At 39.5% G+C, this 10,764-nt stretch overlaps 1 protein-coding gene across 1 annotated transcript; it reads right to left on the minus strand.

The window, feature by feature from the left end:
* Nucleotides 1-3,159: 3,159 nt before the first annotated feature.
* Nucleotides 3,160-8,678, minus strand: LOC132101685 (rab-like protein 2A). Its single transcript, XM_059506829.1, has 8 exons — nucleotides 8,113-8,678; nucleotides 7,985-8,014; nucleotides 7,814-7,893; nucleotides 7,647-7,726; nucleotides 6,158-6,269; nucleotides 5,958-6,055; nucleotides 3,340-3,423; nucleotides 3,160-3,252 (listed from the first exon to the last, which is right to left on the minus strand). Exons 1-8 carry the CDS (start codon nucleotides 8,211-8,213, stop codon nucleotides 3,175-3,177), a joined length of 663 nt encoding a protein of 220 aa, XP_059362812.1. The 5' UTR covers nucleotides 8,214-8,678; the 3' UTR covers nucleotides 3,160-3,174.
* Nucleotides 8,679-10,764: the final 2,086 nt, after the last annotated feature.

Consider the following 10,764-nt stretch of genomic DNA (forward strand, 5'->3'; position numbering starts at 1 on the left):
CATTTAGCATTTAAAATATACAAATTTCCAGCATAAAATAAGGGTTTTAAAAGTCAAATGTGAAAAAGCGTCTGCTAAATGAATAAATGTAAATGTGACTTGTGAACAAAATTGAACAGACTGTACTTTTATCACCTCATAGCCTCATTTCTGTTCTGTAAATATGGTGATTGCTCTGATTAAATTGTATTCTCCCATCCTAGATGAAGACTAGTTAGTATTTAGCTCATTAACAGAGATCCTGACCTCCCCGCTAAAGCAGCCGCTCTGCGTTAAACCGTCAGTCTGTTTGACTGTACAAGGGCTTGATAAAGGTGTTGAGGGGCCGTTTGGAGTCGGGCCCTGAGATAACTGTGAATTACTTACTATATATGTCCTCAGATGCAGATGAGCCCTGGAAAAATATACACAGATTCCTTCACCCCACTTCGTTTTTTTTACACAAAATCTTACAGAAAGGTTTTGATTTAGAGATGACCAATTTAATTTCCCATCCTGGTAAAAAAATCATGTCCCTTTATTCAGCTCATTCTGAAGAATAAAAGCAAGTGTGTGTATGTTTTCGTGAATGTCGTCTCACTCTGGAGACTTGGAACTGCATTTCTGAGCCATATGTACCACAGTTTTCCTCTGATAACACTTGAGCAGTGATTTTTGTTCAGTACACGTCACTTTCATCTTTTACAATATTGATTTTGTCATGTTCATTACATTATAGTTGTTCTAGCAGGAGATGAAACCACATGAAGAAAAATGAACAAATGTGCCAAAAAGTAATTTTTTTTTTTTTTTTAATTTAGAAGGAACTAAACGCTGTTTGAACCAGCACTATGGTGCCACCTCCTGGAAATCTTGAGACATTTCCTATTTTCTTTTGCTCACTTTTGTTTCCCCAAATATAGGAGTTTGTATACATTTGAATGTTTTCAACGATTTCCATACGTGGCCCGATTCATTGAGGTTCATGGGGACATTCATGTCTGTTCTGTTTGGCTTGAATTCCAGTAAGTCAATTAGTGACTGACTTGCACATTCGGTGGACGCTCTCCCTGACCTTTGCCCTTTACTCTCTCCCAATGTAGCGCAGACATCAGGGGTTCTGCATATTTAACCAGAATGAAAATTGCAATTGATTTCTTTGTAATTTTACTCGACAAATGGCAGGCCTAAACATGAAATAAAACACATCATTTACATGACTACAGTATGTTCTATAGGGTTGTCAATCGTGTTTTCTGACCAACAAAAGCACAATAAAAATGGCAAGAAATGCAGTATATAGTGCTTTACTGAGCATTGTTTTCTGGTGGGTTGATTGCTCAACTGAGGATGTGATGGAGGTTTATTTCACTCAGGTTTTACTTAACAGAGAGAGAAGCACTTTTCCACAAAGAGGTACAAAACAGAGCTTTCAAACTCTGAATTCCAAGGTCTTCATTTTGTAACTGAGTAAAGAATTGTTTGCCTCTAATACAACTTAATATAGTATTTAGTTTTATAAGTTTGATGAACATTAACTGTAAAAAAAATATAAAAACATATAGCATTAAACCAATTACCAGAACCACTCAGTTTCTCTAATTTTGGCTGATTTTCTATGAATATCACAAAGAATAATTGATTTTGAAATCATGTAAACTCGGTTTTGAGTATTTTTTACAAGATTATGTTACAGTAAGTGTGAGGGGTGTTGGATTTGTTGATTTTAAAACAAGCAACTTCGGAACTTTACTCTTCTATTAGAAGATTAGATCTATTTGTCAACTTACCCCGCTGTGGAAAGTGCTGATAATTAATTTCTTGATTGATGCCATATGTAAGATCTCGCTTGTTTATATTTCTTTAATATGAACCACATTCTGCTCACAGAGATAAGGTACATAACATAACACCAGAACAGTTTTCTAATGACGTAAAAGTTGTATCCAGTTCCGATACACACATTCATATGGAGTACAAAGCTGCTTCTATTTGAATTTACCAACATGTGTGCATTTTCCATAAATAAAGCACTTGTGCAAGACATCACAAAACACATTTTTTAGCAATAATCTAAAAAAAATAAAATAAACCTTCACAGTTTGTGCAATATTAATAAGTGCTCTTTACAGTAATAATTATTTCTTGTCTCTAAAGGGGAAACTCATGAAAAAATATCTGGGTCATGCTTTACTCCAATTATAAGAAAACGGCCTAAATGTGTCTATTTTAGCATGATCTTTTTTTAGGAAGATTTTTGCATTTTTATGACAATTATGCATGACAACAACTATTTAAACATAATTTTGATTATTTAAAATCATCATAAATTACATTCTTTAGAAAAGACAACTATGATAAACAAATACTTTAAAACATTAAAATAAAATAAAAAATGAGAGGGATTGTTTTGATTTTGTTGTAACTTGACAAGCATGTTTTAGACATTTCACGAGATTCACTCAACTTCCAGTTTCACTGAACAGATCAGACAGCTGCATGTGGACGTGGCACATGAATGCTTTCCCAAAGACTGAAAGCTGCACATAATCAAGTTTATCATTGAACAGCCTGAACTGTAACCTGGCCGTTTGTAATAGTCAGTGATCATCTTCTGGTTTTCACATTCATCTGCTACACTGAGTTTGTGTCATGGCTGTCCTCTCATCCATTCCTGAGGAAAGTCTAATCCTGCGCTCAGATATGCTTGCAACAAACCGCTTTAATATAAAAATCTGTTAAGTTGGCAGAGAAGGTGGACATATACATTAATATTAATGTAAAATTTTAAGGGAGCATGGAAGTTTTAAAATACAGTAAAATCAGTTACCCTTGCAAAAAGATCCAGATGTTTATCATCAACTGGTGAGCATTACAAATTGTTACTTGAAATGTGCAACTTGTAAAATATTACACTTAAAAAATACATATTTTGAAAAATATTTCATGTTAGCACAAATCTTCACATTCCAGACAGTCTCTTTAGAGGGCTGATTTTTACTAAATCTGCATGCTGCACAATTTGTATCAAATCGGAGTTCAGAGTACATTGTGATTCCGTTATCAGCTGTACATTCACAGAATCATAATTTATTTCATGAACAGACACACACTTTGAGATGTGTGTGGTTGAGTTGGTGGGAGGACAGCCATGATCTGAGGAACTCGTCAGTACAAGTGCAGAGTGTGACGTGATCACGGCGAGTCCGGTTTGCCCTCTTGCGTCTCCTCGTCTTTATCAGATGATTCTACTTTACGGTCTAAATCAAAGTTCTGTAAGAAAGCATGGATTAAATCATCATGAGGAGTAAGCAATCACCTTCAAACAAACGCAAACGCTCACACAAGAGACACACACACCTCTAGCTCCCTCATGACTTCATCCATAAAGTCGTTGGAGCTCCTCTTGTAGGACAGAGCCATCTGAATGGCATCTTTAAACACCTGTGGAACATTTACAGAACATTAGAACTTTCTTCAAAGAAGACAATTCTTAGAACCCTTAGACACACATCTAAATATTTTTCATTGATTCCTGGAAATTAAAAAACAAACAAAAAAAACTGTACTGTGAGGGTCTGCTGGGAACGTTTGGCCGAGTCTCCTGTCAGAGAGATCTTCAACTCCCACCTCCGGCAGAGCTTCGACTGGATCCCGAGGGAGGCTGGAGATATTGAGTCCGAGTGGACCATGTTCTCCACCTCCATTGTCGAAGCGGCCGCTCGGAGCTGTGGCCGTAAGGTTTCCGGTGCCTGTCGAGGCGGCAATCCCCGAACCCGGTGGTGGACACCGGAAGTAAGGGATGCCGTCAAGCTGAAGAAGGAGTCCTATCGGGCCTGGTTGGCTTGTGGGACTCCAGAGGCAGCTGACAGGTACCGGCAGGCCAAGCGGACTACAGCCCGGGTGGTTGTGGAGGCAAAAACTCGGGCCTGGGAGGAGTTCGGTGAGGCCATGGAGAAGGACTATCGGTCAGCCTCGAAGAGATTCTGGCAAACCGTCCGGCGCCTCAGGAGAGGGAAGCAGTGCCCTACCAACGCTGTTTACAGTAGAGGTGGGGAGCTGTTGACCTCAACTGGGGATGTCGTTGGACGGTGGAAGGAATACTTCGAGGATCTCCTCAATCCCGGTGTCACGTCTTCCATTGAGGAAGCAGAGGCTGAGGGCTCAGATGTGGACTCGTCCATAACCCAAGCTGAAGTCACCGAGGTAGTCAAGAAACTCCTCGGTGGCAAGGCACCGGGGGTGGATGAGATCCGCCCTGAGTACCTCAAGTCTCTGGATGTTGTGGGGCTGTCTTGGCTGACACGCCTCTGCAGCATCGCGTGGCAGTCGGGGACGGTGCCTCTGGGATGGCAGACCGGGGTGGTGGTCCCTCTTTTTAAGAAGGGGGACCGGAGGGTGTGTTCCAACTACAGGGGGATCACACTTCTCAGCCTCCCTGGGAAAGTCTATGCCAGGGTACTGGAGAGGAGAATCCGGCCGATAGTAGAACCTCGGATTCAGGAGGAACAGTGTGGTTTTCGTCCAGGCCGTGGAACACTGGACCAGCTCTATACCCTCTACAGGGTGCTGGAGGGTTCATGGGAGTATGCCCAACCAGTCCACATGTGCTTTGTGGATTTGGAGAAGGCATTCGACTGTGTCCCTCGCGGCGGCCTGTGGAGGGTTCTCCGGGAGTATGGGGTCCGGGGCCCTTTGCTAAGGGCTATCCGGTCCCTGTACGAACGGAGCAGGAGCTTGGTTCGTATTGCCAGCTGTAAGTCAGACTTGTTCCCGGTGCGTGTTGGACTCCGGCAGGGCTGCCCTTTGTCGCCGGTTCTGTTCATGATTTTTATGGACAGAATTTCTAGGCGCAGCCAGGGGCCGGAGGGGGTCAGGTTTGGTGACAACACGATTTCGTCTCTGCTCTTTGCGGATGATGTTGTCGTGTTGGCCTCATCAGGCCAGGACCTTCAGCATGCACTGGGACGGTTTGCAGCCGAGTGTGAAGCGGCTGGGATGAGAATCAGCACCTCCAAATCCGAGGCCATGGTCCTCAGTCGGAAAAGGGTGGCTTGCCCACTTCAGGTTGGTGGAGAGTTCCTGCCTCAAGTGGAGGAGTTTAAGTATCTTGGGGTCTTGTTCACGAGTGAGGGAAGGATGGAACGGGAGATTGACAGACGGATCGGTGCAGCTTCTGCAGTAATGCGGTCGATGTACCGGTCTGTCGTGGTGAAGAAAGAGCTGAGCCGCAAGGCGAAGCTCTCGATTTACCGGTCAATCTACGTTCCTACTCTCACCTATGGTCATGAGCTTTGGGTCATGACCGAAAGGACAAGATCCCGGATACAGGCGGCCGAAATGTGCTTTCTCCGCAGGGTGGCTGGGCGATCCCTTAGAGATAGGGTGAGAAGCTCAGTCACCCGGGAGGAGCTCAGAGTAGAGCCGCTGCTCCTCCACATCGAGAGGGGTCAGCTGAGGTGGCTCGGGCATCTGTTCCGGATGCCTCCTGGACGCCTTCCCGGGAAGGTGTTCCGGGCACATCCCACTGGGAGGAGACCCCGGGGGAGACCTAGGACACGCTGGAGAGACTATGTCTCCCGGCTGGCCTGGGAACGCCTCGGTGTCCCCCCAGAAGAGCTGGAGGAAGTGTCTAGGGAGAGGGAAGTCTGGGGTTCTCTGCTTAGACTGCTGCCCCCGCGACCCGGCCCCGGATAAGCGGTAGAAGATGGATGGATGGATGGACAAAAAAAAACTTGACGTGTGTTCTAACATCCAGTCCTGTCACTTTAAAACTGCCCACATGCAATGACATAAACGACCATGTAAAGGAAAATATTGACTTGAGTATGGAATTAATAGCAAAACTGGACCACAATTAGTTCACTTAGTCAAAGACATCTCACCTGGGGAATTTATGGCCTGTTGGATGAAAACACATGTTGGATGAAAATACAGTTTAGGGTTACTGAATCAGGGACACGGTTTTCCACCCTCACCTTGACAACATTGGTCCCATCAGCAGCAGATACAAAGTAGAAGGGCAGACCTTGTTTCTTAGCAAAGTTGAAATTCTTCTGGGTGACCTTCGTGTCAGCTTTTGAAGAGCCGAACACATGAAAGAACAAGAAATAAGAGACATTCAGAGGTGACAGTGGCTAGCACCGCTCTTATCTGGAATCTCACAAGCCAACTTTACCGTCGATCTTGTTAGCGACCACTAGACAGGGAATCTCTGGCCGGTACTCTCGCAGTTCTTTGTACCAAATTGGGAGATTCTTATACGTAATTTTCCTCTGGACATCAAAGACCTGGAAAAAGCAATCTGATTAAATTGGAAGGTTTTTTGAGATGAACCGTTTATGAAAAGCCTTAAACCTTTAACACAAAAAAAATGTTGTCTGTATGACAGCCATCAATCTGCCACTACAGCAGCATTTGAATAATGATTTATTTCTCTGATTCAATTGGTTTCAGTTTAGCTATTGTTTACTAAATCTATTAAAATTTACTATATCTATTAAAATATCGCTTTTGTTGACCGAATATGTAAATATCAGATAATAATAATAATAATACATTTTATTTAAAGGCGCCTTTCATGGCACTCAAGGACACCATAAAGTTGAGTGGTGATGATAAAATAAAGACAACAAACAACAATTATTGACCGTAAATAGAACTCATCAGAAAAAGCTCATTTAAACAAGTGAGTTTTAAGACATGATTTAAAAGTAGTCAGACAGTCACTTTCTTGTATAGATTGTGGAAGAGAATTCCAGAGATTAGGAGCAGCACAACTAAATGCCCTAGACCCCATAGTGGCTAAACGAGCAGAAGGTACAACAAGTGAAACAGATGAAGAAGATCTGAGAGTACGCTTCGGGGTGTAAATATGAAGCAGATCAGTGAGATTGTGGTGCACAATTATGAACAGCTTTAAAAATGAGAAGTAAAATCTTATAATCTACTCCATATTTAACAGGAAGCCAGTGAAGATGGTAGAGAACTGGAGTGATATGCTCAATGGAGGAGGTTCTAGTAATTATGAAAAAAAAAGATGAAAAAACTTGAATCTTAAAAAAAATTAAATAAACAAAAACAAAATAGATGTATTAAATCTACAAAAACTTAATTCAATTTAAATTAAAAATATTTTTTAAATAAATGACAGAAAACAGAATGACTCACATTTAACCCTCAAGTTAAAATAAAACAAAATATAATCTTATTCAAAATATTAAAGGAACAGTTAACCGAAAAATTTAAAATTGACTCCAAGACGAGCTTTCTTTTCTTATTCGGAAAAAGGTTTGGAGAAACTTTACGTAACAGATTTGAGCGTAACTTTATGCACTTGCTCACCAATGGATTCTCTGCAGGAAGTATTTGCACCAGAAGCAACAACTTGATGGTTTAGTTTCTTACAAACACAGCTTTTCACTTCACAAGACATTAACTGAAGTACTGGAGTCGTGAAGATTACTATGATGTTTTTATCAGCTGTTTGGACTCTCATTCTGACGGCACCCATTCACTACTGCAGAGCATCCACTGGTGAACAAGTAATTTAATGCTAAAATTCTCAAAATCTGATCTGAAGAAGAAACAAACTCATCTACATCTTGAATGGCATGAGGGTGAGTAAAATAAGGCTAAAATAAATCTTACTAAAATAAGACTCTTACCATGATACAAGCATGTGCTTTATGGTAGTAAGACGGGTGCATGCTTCGAAATCGTTCCTGTCCTGCAGTATCCCAGAAATCTGTATGCAGATAAACAGCTTCAGTTGACATCACAGCCAACGTTACATGATCACGCACTAAAATAACAGCTTCCACTCCAAACTTACCAACCAGGACAGTCTGTCCACTGATGGTGGTGGTGTATTTGTATAGAGTCAGAGCGTATGTGGAGAGCTGCTGAGGACGACTAACACATTTCATTAAGAATCTAACAACTCTCAGAATGGAGCATACAGAGAGATATCATAATGACATCAAACAACCAAGTCAAAGGATACTATCCATCCACAAGGAATCGCTCCATAAGCCTGAAAAAAAATCTAAACCTTTAGTAAAAATAAAAATAAAAACAAAAACACCACGCAACGCATTTTCAGTGCAGCGGAGCAGTAAGACATCAACATACTTGGATTTGCCCACAGCGCTGTCTCCGAGGCAGATGATCTTGAGCTGCTCATCAGCGTCATATTTGTCCAGGTCCAGATCAGAGACGCCTCGTGCGTCCATCGCGAGAACAGTTTAACCAGAGCCGCTTAAACCCGCGGGATTAGATGATGATGATGACAGCCGCTGCTGCTGCTGCTGCTTTACTGCATCACACGAACAACTCATTTAGTTCATCTTTACGAGCAAAAAAAAACGTTAAACGTATAGTTTTTAAACCTATAGCTCGTCCGAATCTCGCTTTGACTACGTTAGCTGGCTAATTAGCAGATAAGCGTGTCTTGAACCCAAGCCATCAAACTAACCCCGCTAATCACTGCGGAACAATATTGCTTTACAATCCTAGGCAGATATATTTAAGGCTCGTCCACAGTTAGTTTAAATTCACGGTTGGATTATCGACGAACACATCGCTATTTAGTGAAGAAAATTCTCGGTTTGGGTCCAGAAAATTTACTGAACATGCACGACAACAACGCGTCTCTATGCAACGCTAGGACCCAAGCTCGAGCTGTCTTTGAAGGTGCCTGTTTCGTTTCAATGTCGCTTTTTAACCCGATAACTGGGTTAAATGCCACCCGGTCCCTCCAGAAATTCTATATCACTTGAAAACTTAAAATCTCAAAATTCATCCTTTGAAACCCATTTTAAAATCAAACATTGCATTACCATGAAAATGTTACATCAAAATCATGTAACAAAATGTTTTCAGTCATGAATTATAAAAATGTAGGTTTGGATCATGCACTTTCAAGTCTATGTTAAAAAATGTGAGTGACAGTTAACAGGTTAATTTTAAAGTGCTTTATTCTGATGACTGTTTCTTAAGGTAATATACCTAACGTGGCATAAAGGAAATACTGGTATTACTACTAATAATAATAATAAAAAGACTAAAAATGCATTATGAAATGGGATAATAAAGAATAAATTAAATTAAGCATTAACTTCTTTATTCTAATGTGGTTATATTGACGTGATAATAATTTGAAACATTATTTTTCAAAATTATCATTTGTTTCTGTAGGGGTAAACTTTGACCTATATTTATGTTTTCCAGGAAACAAATCCAAAGAAATAATACCAAGAATGTTTTCTTTGAGTTTGACATATTACCTGTCAGTGATATCAAACACAATAATCTTACCTTTTTTAAGTGTGAGAAAACAGTACGTTACAGAATGTTGTCTTGGTCACATTCTTGACATAGAAATACATAGAACAGAACAGGAAAACTGTTATATAGATCTGCTTCCTAGATAGAAAAGTGTTCTTGTTTCCCACAGAGGTCAATGAGTGCATGACTAGATTCAAATTAAAAGACTACAGAACATAATTAATTCAGTTGGATCCTACAAGAATAAATGAATCCTTGGCATCAAAAAAAGTCCCTTAACTACAATTAGTTAACAAGACTAAACTAAATTAAACTACATTTAAATCTTTTTTTAAAGCTGAATTAAAGCCACATAGAAATATTGGATTAAAAAAAACTGAAATAAATAAGTTGGAGTAGCTTCATATACAATTTTTAAAACTTACTACAATTACTAAAACTGAAATTAAATTTAATTAAATCAAAATTATACATAAAATTGTGACGGTCAGGCATGGTTTGGTCTTTAACTGTGTGGTGTTGGGCAGTTTACAGTCTCCTTTTGTCCTTCAAGGTATCAGTGCCCGTAATCCAGATTGGCAGCACCTGCGCTAGACTCTGTGGGAAGGATAAATACTCCGGCTCTTTGGATTTCGTGCTGGCTCTGATTCGGTTCCACTCCTGCTAGCAGCAGCACCACACCTTTGTTTTGTTATATTTTGTTTTGTTACTGCTTCTCAACACCAAAACGTTACTCTAGCCACTCATCCACATTTACACCACTGATGCTACTGACTAACACACTCTATATTGTTAATTGTTAGTTTATTGTTTAAGTTGTTATAATAAATATGTTTATTTTTGGCAATTCTTCGTGTCCTCTTCGTATTTGTCATGGCCTTTGAGTCGGGTTATGACAAAATATAAAAAATAATATATATTATTCATAATATTATAAATATAACAAGTAATTAAAATGACAGGAAAAATACAGAATTTAAACAAAATTAAATTAAAATATAAAACGTAATTCAAAATATTAATATAAATGGATAATACATATATAATAAATAATGAATAGAATATAAATGATGCTAAAATAACAGCGATACTGTATATGGTAAAGACAGAAACTGACTTAAAATATACACTGTTTTTACATATTTTGTATCCTATAACTTGCCATACATTGTACAGGTTTATTACCTTGAAGAAATTCACATTTACTTTACAAGAATTATTAATACTTAAAAAAATTAAAAAATTAATAATACTTAAAAAAAACTTTTTTAATTTGTGAATAAAGTTAAAGTCTAAATAATTATTAGAATTAACATTATGTACTTTAGAAAATTTTGAACACTATAAACAATGGTTCTGCGGAAACGCTGTCTTTTGCTCTCATAAGCTCCACCCTGATTCGCAGGTGTCTGGGATGTAAACACAGATGAGTTGAGAGACACTCTTGTGCTCTTTGACAGCTGGACCAGACACACACAGAGAGAGAGTCAGAGCAAA

This window comes from Carassius carassius, chromosome 23 (assembly GCF_963082965.1).
Source record: "Carassius carassius chromosome 23, fCarCar2.1, whole genome shotgun sequence".
Classification (NCBI taxonomy): domain Eukaryota; kingdom Metazoa; phylum Chordata; class Actinopteri; order Cypriniformes; family Cyprinidae; genus Carassius; species Carassius carassius.